This window comes from Cervus elaphus, chromosome 16 (assembly GCF_910594005.1).
Source record: "Cervus elaphus chromosome 16, mCerEla1.1, whole genome shotgun sequence".
NCBI classification, from domain to species: domain Eukaryota; kingdom Metazoa; phylum Chordata; class Mammalia; order Artiodactyla; family Cervidae; genus Cervus; species Cervus elaphus.
Window position 1 is genome coordinate 25,138,634 of NC_057830.1, and position 19,657 is coordinate 25,158,290.

The following is a 19,657-nucleotide window of genomic DNA, read 5'->3' on the forward strand; positions in this document are numbered from 1 at the left end:
ACTTATAGTCTCTACTGCTTTAGGGACTAGAGTCTCCACTCAAGTCTCTACTACTAGAGACTCCAGTAATAGTGTCTGCTACTACTTCAGGGACTGATGAAGGAAAAACAGGAGGTGAAGGTGGAAATAGTTCTGACCTGGAAAGGTCACACTGATTTCCAGCGGCTAGGTATAGAGCTAGTCGTCTGACTCAAGTTGATTTTGATACATCCTTCTCCTGAAAAGTTCATCTCAAAAAAGATTTTCAATGTTCCCGTCAGAAAGTCATAAACTGTCTGAAAATAGCTATCAATACTGAACTGAGAGGTGGAATTCATCCAAAGTGAACACTTTTAAACAAGTGTTTCCCTGTTGAGAGACCCAAGAGATTTGTCTTGATATAGTGGGAAGAGTTATATAACTGTAACATTGAGTGAAACACCCTAAAAGAAGCACAGAAAAGTTAGCCATTGCTCTGACAGACTGTTTCAACCAGTACTGTAGACAAAAAACAACCAAAAAAATGCATGTACAAAGTAATTGTGGCTTTGTGTGGCTTGATTAAAACTAATTACACTTATGTGACCTTACTCAGTTGGTGCGGAAATCTCCCTCTTGTGGGTATAAACAGGTGTGGGGCTAGGTGGGACAGTACAAGTGACATATATCTGAATTATGCAGCTTAGCTCTAAAATCTGTTCTGGAATATCCCAATTAAGTCACTTTCGTTCAACTGCACCAACTGTAAAAGCTCAATAACCTTCCTAAAGATGCAGTAACAAATTTTATTTCGAGCCAAAAAATCCCCCAGATCAAAACCTCCCCCACTCTGTCAAAAAACCCTCCAAGTGTCTTTCTGCAGAATCTTGGCTGCTCGCTCTGTGGTCCCGGCCATGGCCTCGAGCACCGCCTTTACCTCTGGGTGCTGAGTGACGGGAAACTGAAGCAGCCGCTTGCCTCCCTGGCTAGGTCTGCGGACAGGGCAGCCAAAGGGCTATTTCCCATTTTTCACTCTTAGGTCTCAACGGAACAGTTAAACCATCAGGTGTACCAAATTAGAGATAAACTGAAGTTCCTCTTTCAGATCAGTGGAAATGAGAAGTAGCCCCCTGTAGCCCTGAGTTCTTTTAATATGAAGTCCAGACCACACTGGCTGGGAGAGGGGCTCCAGGGGGCTCCTAGACATTCACAGGATGTACACTCAGACATGTTATTTGCTTGTGTGCATGGCTGTATCCCTCAGCAGCATCATGCTAACAGAGAGGAGCAAGAGGTGTACACGATGACCTGAGATGCTAGACAGCCAGGGAGACCCAGGGTGCTGGACGTAAGGGGCTCTCAGCATCAGGACCCTTTGAGCCCTTATTAGAAATGCACTTTCTTGGCCCCTCCCAGACTTGCCTGGGAGCAAGTAGGGCAGTGCTTGTTTTGTAACAAGCTCCATCAGATGTTCTGATGTATGATAAAGGGCCACTGCTTATGGATGTGAAGTGAATTCCTAGCTGAGCCTTGCTTAACCCAGGGTTGTGGACCCACTCCATTAAACATGGAAAACCACCCAGGCCGTGCCAGGGTAAAAGGGACCCACCTAGGGGAGAGGGACAGCAGGGGCCATTAGCTGGCCAGCAGAAGCATCTTCAGGCCTCATCCAACCCCTCCCCTAACTGGAAGCCCTGGAGCCACTGACCCCACAGATGTACCCTGGTCCAGGTATACCAGAATTCGGCTGGCTGTGCTGCTGACCAACGATGGAATGCAGGCAGCTTCAGGCAAGTGGTGAAGGAAGCCTAGTCTCCTTTGCTGTCTCTCCCTCCAGCCCTGCTCCAGGCCTTGGGAAGCGCCAGACTCCAGGTCTAAAAATGGCAGGGCCTTTGGGACCTCAGGAGGAGAGAGGTTTAAAACCCAAAACCATCTTCACCTCATCTGCAGTTAATCCCCACTACAGACTTTACCAAGAAAAGCAATGTAACCTGTTCCCATCATTTATCTGCCAATGTATAATGTATCCACGTTCAAATGAAGTTGCTGCTCCTGGACAAGCCCCAACCATGGCCCAAATCATCACCATTCGGCGTCTCCATCATCCAGCAAACCCCACTGCCTGACATCCTCATGACCTGCAGAGCCAACTGAACCTCCTCTTTCACTTTATTGGGTACAGCAGGTGTGGGAGTTACAAGTGAACTCTATCCCGTGTGTCAGATGCAATGTACTTGTGGGCCTTCTGTCACAGGAGCTCTGAAATGAACGGACCTCGCTTACATGTGGTACAAACACAAGCAAACCAGAATACAATCAGGTGGTATCCCAACGTGGATAACGTAAACAGTTAAATTACGAAGTCATTATTTTAAGTTCAAAATACTTCAATGAAAACGGCATACAAAAACCATATAAATTACATTTAAGGTCTGTACAGAATTCTAAAAAAAAAAAAATAACAATAATGTGCTCTGTACAATGTTGCCTCCTTTGTAACATTCCAAGGCCCCAAAACACTTTCCCTTGAATTCCAGAAAATTGGGCAAAATACACATGCAGGATAATTAAAAAATTATTTCACAAGAATACAAAATCATGTGGGTTTCTTTTAAGGCACATAACAAACTCCCATTCCAGGAGCCCCTTCCTCATCAAACCCTGACAGGTGGCCACTTCTTGTTCCCATTAATCTTTGGTGGGTGAGGGGAGACTGTTACTGGCAGGTGAGGGGCAGCAGAGGGAAAAGCAGCCTCCTCCATCCTCAGCCTGCAGCCCAGCCACCGGGCATCACAAATCCCAAGGTCCCAACTTGTTGCAGGCCGCTTTTTCCCAATGTTTGGACATACTCAATCCATAGGCAATATGAAGAGAAGATGTTACCTAATTTCCTTCAAAGCACAAGCACTGCTCACTGATGTCGACCTCCGGGGAAATGTAGGTGGCACTGGGGAGTCACTATGTGTCCTGCTGGGTTACTATCCTCGCCTGGTCAGGAGCCATTGGCCAAAAGACCCTCCAGCCAAACAGGTGGGCACAGCGCGGCTCTGGGCACAAGAGGACTGCAGAGGAGGACTTGGCACAGGGAGGCTGCCTCCAGCTCAGCGGCTCCCGGGGCGCCCTCCACCCGAGGCTCCTGTCCGTCCACTCGGTGCCCGACGATCCCATGGCCCTCAGGCTTCCAGCTGGACCTCGGCCTCGCCCATCTGCAGAGTGTCGTTGTCTCCCAGCAGCTCGGTCTCGGGGACCGAGCCGTCCTCCTCCTCCTCCGCTTCCTGCACGGGGCTCTGGGCCACGTCTTCCGGGACATTCTGCGCATCCTCAGTGCCCTCCGAGAGCAGGGCGGCCCTGTCCGCCACCGACGTATTGGAAGGCGCGGTGGTGACGTACCCCGTGCTGGTGGAGCCGCTGCCGCTGTGATGCGAGCCGGGCTTGGGGACCATCTGGGCGGGCACCTGCTGCGGGGCCATCTGCATTGGGATCTGGACGGGGTAAAAGTTGGGCAGGTAGGCCCCATAGGCCGGCACCGGCTGGTACCCATTGACCGGGATGTAGAGCTGGGGAGGGGGCACCATGGGTCTGATCTGGCCCTTCATGGGGATGAACTGGGGCTGCGGGAAGGGCTGGGCCTTCTGCTTGGGTCCCCCGTAGCGGGCGTTGCTGACGTTGCTGACCGGGCTGGTGCTCAGCGAGCTGGTCTGCGTGGCGTTGCTGGCGCCCGAGGTCTGGGCCGAACTGTTGTAGGTGGACAGGTTGCCCCAGGCGCGCAGCCGGCTGTGGATGTCCTTGAAGCGGGGCCGGCGGCTGGGGAACTCGTGCCAGCACTCGATCATCAGCGCGTACACCCAGGCAGGGCAGTCGTCCGGGCAGGGCAGCACCTGCCGGCTCCGGACCATCTCCACCACGTCCTGGTTGGAGTGGCCGCAATAGGGCTGCAGGCCATAGCTGAACACCTCCCACAGGACCACGCCGTAGGACCAGATGTCAGAGTCCACGGAAAACTTGCCGTACATGATGGCCTCGGGGGACATCCAGCGGATGGGCAGCAGCGCGCTGCCCGTCAGCTTGTAGTAGTCTGCCGAGTACACTTCGCGGAAGAGCCCCAAGTCCGAGATCTTCACGGTCAGCTTGTCATACACCAGGACGTTGCGGGTGGCCAGGTCTTTGTGCACCACGTGGTGGCCGGACAGGTACTCCATGCCCGCGGCGATCTGCGCCACCACATGCACGAAGTCTGGGGGCTCCAGGGCGGACTTCACCGTGCGGTCGTCGTCTGTGCTGCCCACGTCCGAATGCGGCGAGCGCATGACCAGGAACTCGTGCAGGTCACCGTGCGGGCAGTAGCTGAAGATCATGCTCAGGGGTTGGTCCTTGGTCACCACGCCCAGCAGGCAGACGATGTTGGGGTGCTGCAGGCGCGCCCGCAGCAGGGCCTCGTGCCGGAACTCCTCCCGGAGCGGACCCTCGGCTTTGTCCTTCAGCGTCTTGATGGCCACGGCCTGGGTCTGCTCACCCGGCGCCGGGCCAAACAGATGGCCTTTGTAGACCTTCCCGAACCGGCCCTCCCCAAGCTCCTCCATGAACCTCACGGTGGACAAGCTGATCTCCTTGAGTTTGGCCTGCCAAGAAGAAAAGCCCCAGTGAAACATTTCTGCCACCAAGACACCAGAAGGCAGAGCCAAACAGCTGGAGAAGGGGTCGGGGGAGTGGCTCCTAGAGCCACTCCCTAGCCCTACCAGGCTCAGTTTCAGCCTGCATCACCCACTGCTCTCTGCTCTTAAATGCGCTTCAATGCCGTGGGATTGCCTGAAACCTTCAAATGGTCCCAACCAGGCTGCAAACAACACCGCCACCCCAAGGCACATTGCAAAGTCTGTGGGTGAGGGTGTGTGTGTGCACTGCGAGCTCCAGCTGTCCCAGGACGCCCTCCCCGCTGTGTCCCCACTAAGGGCCTTTGCTGCCGCTCCCTGCTATGTGCCCATCAACAGGCCCAGCCGCCTCTGCTCATCAGCAAGGCCCTGGTGTCTATTTCTCTTGAACCCTGAGGTGTGTTTCCCACGATCTGAGTCATTTTTAGAGTCCAGGCCAGCTGCTCTCCAGATGCGCCTCAAAGGGCCTGTCTTGCTGCTTCCTCTTGACTAGATTCTTCATTAGATGCCACGTGACAGAAGCACCACACTGGTGAAATTGATTCGGGTCTTGCATCTCTCAGCCTCTACAACTTCCTGCCCCTTCTGTGTGCCCAGCCCTGTCCTCAGAGGCTGTCTGAACCCGGGGGAATCTGTGTCCTCACCTGCTGAACCCCCTTCCACCCCGCCACCCCCTGAAAACATTCAGTGATGCCTGGCTACAGAACTGAATAAGTCCAGCCTCCTCCACTTCAAAGACCAGATTGAAATGATTTTCCCCCAAAACTTGCAAATACTGTAAATGTCGCTTCACTGAGGCTGGGTGAGCCTGGGGAGCCCTTCTCCTGTGCTACACATTTCAGTTCGTTCTCGCCATCCTAGGAACCCAGGTTTGGGGTGAGCTGTCCCCACTACCATCTCTATAGGACTGTTGCTCTGTCCTTCCCTGAAAACAAAACAAAGTCAGCCCAAGCCCAGACTGACCAGAAGACAGGCCCTCATTCCTTAAAAATGCGACATTCGACCCTCGAGTTGTGGGGGCCAATCTGAGCCCATCTTTTGTGTGTCCTCCGGAGGGGACAGCTGAAGCCCTGCAGAATGAGGAAAGCTCATTCCCAGTCCGTGATAACAGAGCGGGCCTCTGTCGAGGCAAAACAGTGAATTCCAAACTCACCTGCCATATATCCCCTAAGGAGGCAAATGTCCTGGTATATTTTAGAGAAGAAATGGCAAAAAAGAAGGCCAGTTTAAAAGAATCATGTGTTGTGAATCAAGCAAATTAAGAAAGTGAGTACTGGGGTTAACCAGTCTCCAGGTAGAGGTTAAGCCTGGGGGAGCAGCCTCTTTAAATAAATACTGGTACAGAGACCTGCTTGTGCTGGTTGATAAGAGGCATTTCCACATCCTGGCTGGGCGAGGCCATCAGCTGCCGCCGCTGTGGTGTAGAGGCAGAAGCCTTCTGTTTATTCCGGCACATGCAGACCAAGAAGAAAAGGCACGCGATGACAAGGGGAATGGCGATGCTTGGAACCAAGATGTACAGAATTCCCATCCTGCTGCTGTCTTGGGGACCTGTGAACAGCAAGGCATCCATGGTTTTTCTGAAAATACCCCCCCTTTTCAACTCAGAGTTCTCCACCAGCCCACCCCCACCTCCAACTAAAATATTTAAACACTAGTAGATAGTTATGTAAACTGCATGAAGGGACAAAATTACAACCCAAACCTCAAAAAACATTATGTACCCCAAAATGTACACCTTGTGAGGCATGACCTAGAACTCCCTGCCAGGGGAGCAACTCAGAATACAGAGCACAAACAACAGACTCTAAAGGTCTTACAGTAGCAATCAACCACCAACATGTTGCTTCCTAATTTGAATCCTGTTGGACATAGATGCTCTGACCTTTTCGTGTTGACTAAACTTGATGAGTTGACTACACTTGATGAAACACAAGTTTCATGTTTATCCTCAGTGAAAGGAACTGGATATTGGGATTAGAAATGATCCTTGACTTCACTGAACATTTTAGGGTTTTCCTCATTTTTTGTACAATGAACATATATTCTTAAAAGACAATCATTAGAAGTGCATATGATTTAAAAGAGCACTGGCTCTTATGCAGCAGGAGCACACAAATTCTTGAAAAACAGTGGTTTAAGATGTACAAACACTGAGGCTTCAGGATTTTTTTTTCTCTCTTTTTTTTTTTCTCTCTCTCTTTTTTTTCCTCTTTTTTCCCGCCTTATGGTGAAGAGCAACGCACTGTCTACCCCTACAGGATTTACAGGAAAGCACAGAGGGCATTGGGCTGCAAGGTTCAAGCACCTCAGTGCTGCCCCCTGAGGGAGAGTTAAGGCTTCTTCTCTGTGATGTGGAAAGCATGTTTTCCAAAACCCCGCCCCCGACTGCCCCCAGCAGTTTTCATCTTAACCTTGTGAATAATTAATTACACGGGAACTTGGGCTTCCCTATAACCAGTGGTAATGAGCTTTCCATCAGAAAGCAAACAAGTGATTTCTGGTCCATGTGGTCCCTTAAAGAGCTAATTCAGTTCTAAAAATCACCACTATCACCAGCATTGTCTCAAACCCAGTCTTGTTCCCTAGTCTCCAAAAGAAGATAAAAATCAAATACAACCACACACAAAACCCTCCTGGTCCCACTCTGGAGGCAGATGTTCTCAAAGCCTCAGGGGCAGTGGGGATTCTGGGTCATTTTTCCTGATTAAGGGTTAAGAGGGAAATTTCATGATCCTCAAGCCAAGATGAGATGCGAGCACTATCCATAGTTTTGTATATCCATTTATTTTATCATTATCTTTTAAAAATCACTAACAGAATACATGCTTATTAATAATTATAGTATTAGGGAAAATTGAATATTCTTAATAGGTAATTTGCAAATGGCAATCCACTCTAATATTCTTGACTAGAAAATTCCATGGGCAGAGGAGCCTGGCAGGCTACAGTCCATTGGGTCACAGAGTCAGACACAACTAAGCATGAACCCTTTTCACTTTATACTATTAACAGGTTGGTATTCACTTATTTTTTGATGTGTATATTTAAGTTGAACATGAAATAACCAATATTCAACTAATTTGACATAGAAGAGGCAGCTCATACAATTTTTAAGAATAGAATTTAAAAAGAACTCATTTAAAATAGAATTATATCATCCATATTTTCCTGCTCCTGGTTTTGTGGCAGAATAATATACTAGACTATAAGGGCTTCCCTGGTGGCTCAGTGGTAAAGAATCTGCCTACCAATGCAGGAGATGCAAGTTCATTCCCTGGGTTGGGAAGATCCCCTGGAGGAGGAAATGCAGCCCATTCCAGTATTCTTGCCTGGGAAATACCATGGACAGAGGAACCTGGCGGGCTACAGTCCTGGGGTCACATAAGAGTTGGACACAAATTAGCAACTAAACAACAACAACACAATATACCAGACTGTGTTTCTTGAAGAACACACAATGCCAGCCATTCATCAAGAACTGCACACTGTCCCACGGCACAGATGAACTTCTGTCTAATCCCTCGTTGGTAAATAATTGCCTGTTTATTTAGCTATCAGAAGTGATTCTGCAACAAATATCCTTGCATTTCTGCCCTTTTAAGTGCAAATATTTCTGCAAAGTGAAATTGCCAGAGGAAAGAACATGCATATTTCTTTATCTCTTGATTAAATTTTAATTACAAAAATAATAACTGCTCATTGTAAAAACATCTTGCAAGTGTGCTAAGTCACTTCAGTCGTGTCCAACTCTTTGAGACTGTGACCTGCCAGGTTCCTCTATCCATGGAATTCTCCAGGCAAGAATACTGGAGTGGGTTGCCATTCCCTTCTCCAGGGGATCTTCCCAACCCAGGAACTGAACCCACATCCCCTGTGGCTCCTGAGTTGGCAGGCGGATTCTTTACCACTCAACCACCTGGAAAGCCCAGAGATAACGATGTCTGTAAAATCTGCAACCATGAACTACACATTTTTCTTCTAGTCATAATTTAAGAGAAAAACTTCAGGGAAAACAATTAAAGAGACTTAAGTTCTATTTTCTCCTCACTCTGCTAAGTCTACATGTAACAGTTCAGCAGAGTGGGAGGTGTGGGAGGAGGAAGAGGAGGCCTGCGCCCCAACCACAGATGCTGGTCTGAGAAGCTGGTTTTAACTGTAATGGGAAGCATATTCACTAATAGTGGGAAATGCTTGACAATGTTCATTGAGAAACAAGATGCCAAATTCAATATCCCAAGACCACACAGGGAAAGAGGGCTGACAGAAGGGCCCCCAAATGTAAACAGTAGTCTCTGCTGAGTGGTGAAATTAGAGGTGATTTGCACATTCTTCTTTAGTTTTTTTCCTTCTATAATTTAAAAAGTCCTGTAATGACCAGGTATTACTTTTATAACCAGCCACGACTTTACATAAAACAAATAATCATGGTGGTGAAACACAGTGGGTGGGGGATCCCAGAGCTACCAGCCTCCTGGTACCATCTCATCACAGAGTACACCCCCCAGTTAACATTTGAAAAAAAAAGAGAGAATACATACTACAAGAGGGTACGTCACACAGTTCCATGCGTACGTTTTTATTCTGCGTGAAGCACCAGGGGCCTTCCATCTGCCCGCCAGGGTTCCGGCAGTAGGCGTGCCCCCCTCCGAGCTCCGGGAAGTCGGCGCTTGTCAGGTGGTGGCTGTGGGGGTGCTGCAGGGCCCAAGGCTGGCACTGGTGCCCCGACTTGGTGGTGCTCGCTGTCCCTCTGTAATCCGTGCCTGAGCCGTTGTAGCACTGATGGTCTGAGAGAGAAGGTTTGTCAGGAGGCCCGAAAATGAAGAGGAAGCAGCAGCCCTCCTCTGTGGGTCCAGGGAGCACCCGTCTTCAACTATTCCAAGAAGGAATAACCAAACCACCTCGCCAAGTCGGAAGTGCCAAAAGACCAAGGGATTGGAGGTAACATCCAAGAAAAGAAGTGCCCAAGCCCACAAATTAAATGGATGGATGCACCAGGGACACATGTGGGGAAGAACCTGGTCAGAAGTTTATGACCCTGAAATAGCAGGCACCCCCACTCTACAATGACGATGTCAACCCTAACCTCACGTTCACTTGCATTAGAAACAAAACCAGACTATACAGGAGGGATGAGAAACTTCCAGACCTGACTCCCAACCTCAGTGAGGACCGGGCTCAGCCTGCTGTGAGCGGAGACCCAGGCTCCCTCCACTCCCAGGGGAGACCCAGGGCCTCTTTGAGCCACACCTGGGCTGTGTGTTTGTTGAATACCAGTTACACTGTGCTTGTTGTGTGCAGGCACTGTGTTAAGAACTTTCTAAATACTAACTCATTTAATCTTCGTTCCAGCTCCTGAGGTTAGTAGTTATTATCGTGGTGTAATATGAGGAAACTGATATTTAAGCAACTTGCCAGGAGGTTCATGATGTCAGCTGAGTTGCCAGGCTTTGGATGGTGCAGTGGGTCTGGAGAGCAGGCTCTGGCCACCCTGGTGAGGAGCCCTGCTGCTCTAGGGAAGCCCGGCTTCACCAAGGAAGTGAATATTTCCCAAGCCTGGGGGGAAGTTGACCTCTTTTCTGGGTCGGCTCCCCTCAAGGAGCACCACTATACCATCCTCAGTCAGCGGCTGAGAGATGCTTGTGCACCACAGGGAAGGCTTGGAAGGGGGGCTCTGTCTTCCCCTAAGCTCCTTTCAGCCTTGGCGGTAAGCCCAGAGTCCTCCCGTCTTGGAGAAGCCAAGTGTGGGGCTCACTGGGATAGAGTGACTTACTAGGGACCCACAAACAGGCAGGGTCAGGAGGGCTGTGCGCTCAGAACTAGAAGACAGGGAGTCTGCCCCCGGGGCTGCCCTGCCCGCATGGGGCGGGTCTGTGAGACTTTCCTGGACGGCTGGAGTGGGGTCCCCAGGTTCTAAGAGGCAGGACCCAGGTCCTGGGGGAGGATGCGTGGGGACTCACAGCGGCCCAGCCTCTCAGCTGGGATGCCAATGCGCATGCAGTTGGCGGCGTCGGGGCTCTCGGGCATGGGCAGCGCCTCGCACTTGGGCAGCTGCAGCCGCATGAGGATGAGCGGGTTGGAGCGCGCGATCGTGTACTCCTGGCGGCACAGGTCGCTCTCCAGCACCTCGCACTCGTCCCGGCACAGTTCGCGCGGCTTGGGCGCCCGGGAGCGCGCGTCGCACAGCGGGAACACGAAGTGGCAGAAGGACGGGATGGCAAACTGAGAGCACTGGTCCGATAGGTGCGTGGAGGTGCCGATCATGGTGAAGGCGGCTGCGGAGGAGGCGAGGCCAGAGTTAGGGTGGGGTGGGCCCTGCTTCGAGGCAAACACCCTGCGCGGCCACCCCTGCCCAGCGCCCCTGGTCCCATCTTCGGCCCAGGATCCGTGCTCTGCCCGAGGCCCCTGCTCCCACTTCCTGTCCAGGCCCTCGACCCTGCCCCGCACCCCAGCCCCCATCTCTTGTCCCACCCCCAGCCCTCCGGCTTGACTTCTGCGGGCCCAGAGTGGCTCTCAGGAGAGCCAGCACCCCAGGAAGCACATGGGCTGCCTCGATTTGCACCTAACACAGAAAGGCCCTGGTCCTAGGGCGTCCCTTACAAATATCAAAAATGAAACAAGAAAGGAGGAAAACCAGGCTCCAGATCGCATCCACCTAGATACCACTTCCAAGGCAGAAAGATTCTGGTACCAGACTCAAAACGACCTCCTAAGGTCCTGTTATGAACTGGCTCTGCCAACACGGGGATAGGTGAAGCCACGGGCTGAGTGGCTTCTAGAAGGAGAGGTTGGAGAAGAGGCCCAAGGACGGAGCCTTGGTCTTCCTGACATCTTGGAGCCCGTGTGCAGAGGGGAGGCCTGGCAGGGAATGGACCACCCAGGGTATGAACAGAGCCAGAAAGATGCATGATCAGCCCTGTGGCCTGCAGCCCAAGAAGGGGTACTTGACAATGGGAGTGGACAGTAGGCATTCCTTCAGGTGGAGTCTGGGGAGAGCCAAGAAACAACCAGAGGAGGTTCAAAGTGGGGAGGGGGGCAGGGCTTTGTGATAAAGGACAGCAGAGAAGCAAGCCATCACAGGAGTGTCTGGAGCCCAGGTCGGCTGGCTTGCTTTGGGCGTGAGACATCAAAGGATGGGGCTTGATGGGAAGAATTGACACCTGATATGGACAAAGGAAAGGGGTGGGGGCTGCAGAGACCACATCTGGGCAGGTGGATGGGAGCAGAGCTGCCAGCGGCAGGAGGGAAGATGTGCACTCCAGGGCCCTCTCCTCCGGGTTGTGGCAGTCAGCACTCAAAGGAAAGCATCCGCTGCCCCACCTGTGCCCACCCCACTTTGACCTGTGGAGGACCTGACTGTAAGGATCTGATCCTGGCCAGCTAGAGAAAGAGAGGTGCCCTGTGCCTAGAGAAAGAGAGGTTGGAATTTAGTCCTTGGGACACGTCAGCTCCACCCATCACTTGTAGTGCCGTGCCCAGCGCGGCCAGCAGGTGGCACTGCTGGCGCCCATTTCCATCCAAAGACCCAGAGGTACCCATGGCTGGCGCTGGGTTAGGTGAGCTGGCAAGGGAGCCTGGTTCTGGCCCGGCCCTGTCGTTTACCACAGGACTGGCAGTCACTCAGGCCTGTCTGTACCTGGGTCTCTATCTGTCAAGTGATCTGTTGAGGCCACACTTTGGGAAATGGAAACCCACGTGGAGCCTATAAAATAGCGCAGGAGGTAAATGGTCCGCGGGGCTCTGGCTGTCTCCGTGTCCTGCACGCAGCACTGGGTGCTGGGAACTCCGTAGTGTGCTCATCATGTCATCCTTAGCCTCCGGTCCCTTCTGGCCAATGTTAAAATTGCGGAACAGACAGGTAAGAGGTTAAGGTGCAGGGTCTCTGAGGGTTGGCTGGCGAACTGGGTTTGAACCCAGTCTCATCATGTGAGCTGACAACTGACTACCAGAAGATCTGTCACCAATTTTGGCTTCTACCCCCAGGCAGCGAAAGGCCTAAGAAAGCCAGACGTGGCATCACTTTGGGGATATCAACGAAGAGGACGTCAAGGCTGACCCTTACAGGATTGTTCCTCTCCCCCGCCCGCCCCAGAACCTATCACATGAGGACTTATTTCTGAAAGATGGTTCTAGGCATCACAGAGATCCAACAACTCATAACCTTTTTTTGTTTACATCCAGCACATCACTTTGATGGTTCTGGGGCTCATTCCTGGGAAGCTTCCCGTGTCCCTGGAACTCGTTGTGACAAGCATTCTCTTCAAACAGACTGTCTCCACAACCAACACAGTTTCTAAACCATAAGTCAGTCAGTCTAGAGCAACTTCACATTTACATTTTCAAAAATACACAAATCTAGAGAACCCTCATTCTAAACTTTTATCTTTAAAAAAATGCTATAAAAGGAGTCTGCTTAGATATCTGAGTTGCTATCCTTTAAACCTCCTGTGCTTTGAATCCGTGTTTGCCAATTAGTGGGATACACAATTAATTCTGGAGTCTGTGGCTAGTATTTTAAAAGATGATTAGAATGGAACAGAGGATGTCAGCGTGCATGGTTTATATTAAGGCTGGAACCAAGTTTTTTCTTTAATGAAATAAAACTGAAGGGAAAGATTAGCTTGCACTGCCTTTCTTAAAGCGAATGCTGTTTCCTGTAACCCATTTCAGTTCTATGAAGCAGATATATATGTATACTAAGTCACGATGTAAAGTATACTGTATACTATGGGTCGCGGTCAGAAAGTTCAAGAAGTTCTGCTTTAAATGGCATAGGGAGCTTTTCCAATGAGAGATACGAACAAGTTCAAAACATGTGCCCACTGGACCAAGACAGCATCTTCCAGGATCTCGGAGTCCCATTACTGCCCTTCCATTTCTCACTGGACACCTGACCCTGTCCTCAGGGACCTCTGTAGCCATGGGCCAGGCAGGTTAGACCTTAGACCCTCCAAACTGAGGGTGAAAGACAAAGCCAGGGTCAAAATGGACTTAGAAGAACATTCAGTGACACCTGCGTGAGTTTCTACCTGGGGTCCTCCTTTGTACCCTCACAGGGCAGTGCTTTGCCAGCCCCTCTGCAAATCCCTCCAGAATCTCCAGGGAGCCCACATCAGGGATCAGCCTGGGTCAAGAATCACTGTGCAGAGAACCTAGTTCTGCTTTAAACCCATACCTACCATCTTCACAAGATTCTCCTTGTTCCTTAAAGAGTCTAAGGAGAAAATGTAGGGGTTTGTGAGGAGAGCAGAGACAGGAGGGGGAGGAATTTCAGGGCCTTGGTTTAATTCATTTTCTCACTTCTCAAGGAGTTTCCCCCAGGAAGTTCTTAACATCAACTTCTAAAATGACAGAAAACGAGCGCCTTCACTCCTAAAGGATCTGAACCACTTCTCATATGGTGGAGCAGGTAACCAAAGACCTGACTGTGCCCAGAAACCAAGGGCTGATGAGGGTCTGAGTTCACTGCAATGTCCCTAGGGTACCGCTTATGGCCTGGAACCTCTGTGCCCAATAGCTAAAATCCGGTGCGGGTACTCTGTACCCAAGCCAGCTTCCTTGTAACTCTGAGAAGGCACAAGAGCTAGGAAAGGCAGAACCAAGATTGAACATCACAGGTGCTGGCCTGGCCATGAGGGTAGTGGAAACAAACAAGACAATGCAGGGCTTGGGACCCGCTCCCCTGACAGAAGTCAGTGCGTTGGTACGCCCTAAGCAGACTGCGCTTGCTAATTTGCATATACAAATAGGACTATTTTAGGATAAACTGCAACCCACTTCTGATAAAGGCCTCTGATTTTCTCTTGCAAGAGACATGGCACAAGGATTCACTGGCCGTGGTTGTAAGAGACAAAATACACAAATGGGGCTGAAAACACACCAGTGGGGTGGCAGGCAGCTGCATGCATGTTCAATGTCTCAGAACAAAGGTCTGCACTCCTACCTGTGATTCGGTTTTCAATCTCCCCCTGCATCTGGAGAGAGTCCACGTAAATGGTCCTGTTCCCAATGAAACGCGCACAGGCAATTCCCCGGTAAGGCTGGCAGAATCCATCCTCATGGTAGTCGTCTCTGGGAAAAACACACGATCTGTGAGCACACTGAAATCATCCCCAATGATTTTTTCTCTCTTTTTAAATCCAGCGTCTGGTGAGCTAGCCATCTTGTCCCTTGGCATCTACCTGAATAAATTGAAAACTTCTGTCCACACAAAATCCTATGTGTGCATGCTCAGTCATGTCTGACTCTTTGGGACTCCATGGACTGTAGCCCACCAGGTTCCTCTGTCCATGGGATTTCCAAGGCAAGACTATTGGAGTGGGTTTCCATTTCCTACTCCAGGGGATCTTCCCAACCTAAGGACTGAACCCATATCTCTTGTGTCTCCTGCTTTGGCAGGTGAATTCTTTACCACTGCACCATCTGGGAAGCCCACAAAAACACATACACAGACATTTATAGCAGCTTAATCCATAACTGCCAAAACTTCAAGCAACCAAAATGTCCATAGTGAATGAATAAACTGTGGTACATCCAGGCAATAGAATATTACTCAGCAGTGAAAAGAAAAGAGCGATCAAGAAAAGATATGAAAAAAAAAATGGAGACAACTTAAATGCACGTTACTAAGTGAATGAAGTCAATCTGAAATGGCTGCATGCATACTGTATGATCCCAGTTCTATGACATTCTAGAAGAAACAAAATTATGGAGCAGTAAGAACATAGATGACTGCCAAAGGGTTGGTGGTGGGGTTGGTGAATAGGAAAACAGGAGATTTTTAGGGCAGTGGATCTACTCTGCATGATACTTTAATGGTGGATACATGTCATTATACATTCGTGCAAACCAGAGAATACGCAACACCAAGAGTGAACAAACTTTATCGCAAATCATGCTGCTACTGCTCAGCCACTTCAGTCATGTCCCACTCTTTGTGACCCCGTGGACTATAGCCCGGCCAGGCTCCTCTGTCCATGGGATTCTCCAGGCAAGAATACTGGAGTGGGTTGCTATGCCCTCCTCCAGGGGATCCTTCTGACTTCTGCTAATAATAATGTATCAGTACTGACTGGCTTATAGCTGTGGTGTTGGAGAAGACTTTCGAGAGTCCCTTGGACTGCAAGGAGATCCAATAAGTCCATTCTAAAGGAAATTGGTCCTGAATATTCATTGGAAGGAGTGATGCTGAAGCTGAAACTCCAATACTTTGGCCACCTGATGCAAAGAACTGACTCATTGGAAAAGACCCTGATGCTGGGAAAGATTGAAGGCAGGAGGAGAAAGGGATGACAGAGGATGAGATGGTTGGATGGCATCACTGACTCAATGGACATGAGTTTGAGTAAACTTCGGGAGTTGGTGATAGACAGGGAGGCCTGGTATGCTGCAGTCCATGGGGTCACAAACAGCCGGACACGACTTAGCAACTGAACTGAACTGAACTGAACTGGCTTACAAACTGTAACAAATGCACCACACTAACATAAGATGTTACCGATAGCGGAAATTGTATGTGGAGATGGGGGGAACAAATACCTAAGCTTTCTCTATACTTTCTGTTCAATTTTTCTGTAAACTTAAAATTGACCTAAACTATAGAGCCTATTAATTAAAAAAAAAATCCAGCATCTCTAAGGCAGGGTGGGGTGGGGTGGGAATGGAACTAGTTGAGTATGAAGGACTAGTTGAGTATGAAAGATGGATTGAAAAACGTGAAGTATACACATGGGTGTGTACATGTTCATGCCTATGGTCAAATACACACAGAATATTAACAGTCGATGTGTTCCATCTTGGTCTTAAACTACATTGGAAACATTACACCTCTATTAACTTCCATTGTTTGCAAGGAAGGCTTCTATGAAGATGATGATCATTTGGAAACTGCGTTCTACCATTAAGCTTTAGGAGAGAATTCTTTCAAATGGAGAAAGGCAATGGAGAGGATGCCAGAGTCAGGCAGGACCTCAAAGAGTTTATACAGTCAGAAGTGCTCATTACACGACAGAGGAGTGACCTCATCATTGCTCCACAGCACAGACCATGCGTGCAAATATGGGGGACAGAGAAGGAGACTCACAAGCACAGCCCTCCCTCTCGCCCCCCAGTCCAACCTTCCCAGCCTGGAGGGAATAGCCTGCACATGTCCCTTTGGAGTCTGTGCTAAATTATTTTCAGTAAAACCTGTTAGTCCTGCCTTCGGCCGATGAGATCAGTCATTCTAGGCAGATAGATGCTTTTTAAAGTAGCCCTGAGGATGCTCCAAGGAGACAGGAAAAGTGGGCTAAAGCACATGTATCAGGGCTGCCGTCCACTCTGGAGCAAATGGGGTGTTGTGCTCCCACAACAAGCTTCAGCAAGTGCCTCAGGCCTGTAATCTGCTTGTTTTCCAGCAAATCTGCAACCTGCCATAAGCCCAACACCTGTCATCCACCCTACATTGATGTAAACCATCCCCCAGTGAAATCTGGGTTGTGTCCAAATTAACCAAATGGACTTAAGAATCCCTATCTTAGCTTTCTCACAGATGGAAAGTCGGGACGCTTGTGACAGTGGAGAGAATGGGTCTGGCAGGACACAGTCTCTTCAGCCACCTCTGGCTCTCTCCCTCGTTTGCTGTCTTCCTGAAGAAAATCTCTCTTTCAGAGAAAAGAACTTGGAGCCATAAATAATCGAAAACAGGAGATTCTGGTGTCAGTGAGAGCCAGGTGCCCTTTCTCTCAAGCTCACGGGCCATTATTTCTTTGGGTCAAGAATTCCTTAAACATTGTTTAAATAGGCAAGCACATGTGCTAACAATACACACCCAACCCACCTCTCTCTCTCTCTCTTTGTGAGCTGGCGTTAACTGCTGATTAAACTAAAACTAATGCCTACACTTGCCAAATACGAAAACACGAGTACAAGTCAACTTTGCCCTGGTGTTCGAGTTCCATGTCACCATTTGCAGACTGGGTTTAGGGCGCTTGCCTGCTATGCCAGGAAAAGCATTAAGATGTGCCTTTTCTTCTTAACGTCAGCTCTACAGAGGATATGAGATTTGATTCGGTTGGTCCCTTGGGTGACCCCACAAGAGCGAGTCATTTCCTTTCTCTGCCTCAAGAGTCAGGGACTAGAAAGCCTGGTCTGTCACTGTGGGCTTCTCTTTGGCCACTGGTCACGTGCCCACAGGACTGGGGAAGCAACAAGGGTACAGGCAAGACATACTGAGAAAGGGCGTAAGGCATCACACCGCGTCCACAGCCCACTCATTTTCATGGGCTTCTAATTTGAATGTTAAAGAATGTCCAGAAACACAAACAGAAACGTTTGGACAATGACATCCTCCAGGCTTCTGAACTTTGAGAGAACAAGTGAGACTTACTTGTCAGTCTCAAACACTTATGTCTTATCTTCACCTGGCATTGTGTGGGTCCTCTGAAGAATGATAGAGCTGCAGAAAGTCTGTAAAACCGGTCATTCAGAGACCAAAGAAAAATGCTGACACAGAAGCTGTCTTCTGTAAAATCCCTTAAACCACACCAGTGAAACAAGCATGCTCACCAAATCTCAGAACTTCAATGTGATAGAAACTCAAGTTTTGGAAATCTCCTTCATTCCTGATGCTGCCAGGCACTCGTGACACAGATGAAGAGGAAACCTTTATAGCAACAAGTTCATAGTAAAGGCGGAGAGAGACAGAAATGACTACAATCTTAGGTTAAAAAAGACTTCCCTGGTGGCTCAGATGGTAAAGTGTCTGCCTACAATGCGGGAGACCCGGGTTCGATCCCTGGGTTGGGAAGATTCCCTGGAGAAGAAAATGGCAACCCACTCTAGTACTCTTGCCTGGAAAATCCCATGGACGGAGGAGCCTGGTAGGCTACAGTCCATGGGGCCGCAAAGAATCGGAAACGACTTTCACTTTCACTTTAGGTTAAAGACAAAAAACCTACGGGAAGGGAGTTGGAGGTTGGGAAGAAAAAGAAAAAGGAATCATTATACTGTGATAGAAAAGGCTTCTTCACAAAGGGGTTAGGAGATGGTAGGCCCCGTCAGCACCTTCCCTGTAATGGTACCTGCTAGAAACAAAAACTAGTTTGAAGAAAAGCTTAGAAAAATTCCTTGTTATAAACAATGAATAATCTTTAAAGGAAAGTAGGCTCCTTTGAAGTTGAAAAGTAATCAATACCAAAACTCAAAGGTGTAGGAAAAAAAATTGTGTAGGAAGGTAACTTTTCCCCTTAATTTTTTTGTTGAAACTGGTTAAATAATTTCATAATTGTTACTGTTATTATGAGAAGGTCTGTTCGTCTGTGATAAATAGGCTTCCTACTTGAGGAAAGCAGAGGAAGCAACATCTTTAACAAAAATGGATCCTAAACTCCATAAGCTTCACATGACCTGCTAGTAATCTAGTAAGCTGATGTAACAAAACACTTTTCAGCAGGAGATAACAAAATCTAGAGTATAAACCACAATGTCTGGTGTACAATAAAAAATCACCCATGAACACATGTGAATAGATGGGAAAATATAACCTATGGTCAAGAGAAACAAACCCAGATGTTAGACTTAAAAGACCAGGACTTTAAGGAATCATAAGTATGACAAATGATATACAAAAGAAAGTATAATGAAGATATGGGTAATCTCAGAAGAGATGGAAACTGTAAAAGAATCAACTAGAAGAACTAAGACATATAATCTCCAATAAAACATTTAAGGTATGATACTAACAACAGATTGGATAAAATCAGAAAAAAAATTGGTCAACTTGACAGGTCAATGTAAAATTTCCAAACTGAAACAAAGAGAGACATAAAGATCTACAAAAAAATTAAATGGAGCTTTAGTAAGTTATAGGAAAGTACAGGAGATTTAACACATACAATCAAATTCCAGGAGGAGAAGGGAGACACACAGAGTTGGGAGAAAGGCTTGAAGAAATGATAGCCAAAATTTCCCCAAATTTGATTAAAATACAGTAACACCAATTAAAGAACGCAAGTGAAAAGTGAGCAGAATAAATACAAAGGAAACCATGCCTGCTGATATCACAGTCAACT

At 48.7% G+C, this 19,657-nt stretch overlaps 1 protein-coding gene across 4 annotated transcripts in view; it reads right to left on the bottom strand.

Moving 5' to 3' along the window:
* Positions 1-750: 750 nt before the first annotated feature.
* Positions 751-19,657, bottom strand: part of ROR2 (receptor tyrosine kinase like orphan receptor 2) — a 236,033-nt gene continuing 217,126 nt past the window's right edge. For 3 of the 4 annotated variants that reach the window (XM_043927545.1, XM_043927543.1, XM_043927544.1), the window contains exons 5-9: positions 14,551-14,678; positions 10,568-10,882; positions 9,149-9,394; positions 5,956-6,158; positions 751-4,577 (exon numbers count right to left, since the gene is read on the bottom strand). In XM_043927545.1, the coding sequence (XP_043783480.1) occupies positions 3,132-4,577; positions 5,956-6,158; positions 9,149-9,394; positions 10,568-10,882; positions 14,551-14,678 (2,338 nt within the window). In that variant the 3' untranslated portion in view covers positions 751-3,131. Of the gene's footprint in view, positions 4,578-5,955; positions 6,159-9,148; positions 9,395-10,567; positions 10,883-14,550; positions 14,679-19,657 lie in introns of those variants that run through there. The other variant, XM_043927546.1, reaches the window with a different exon arrangement.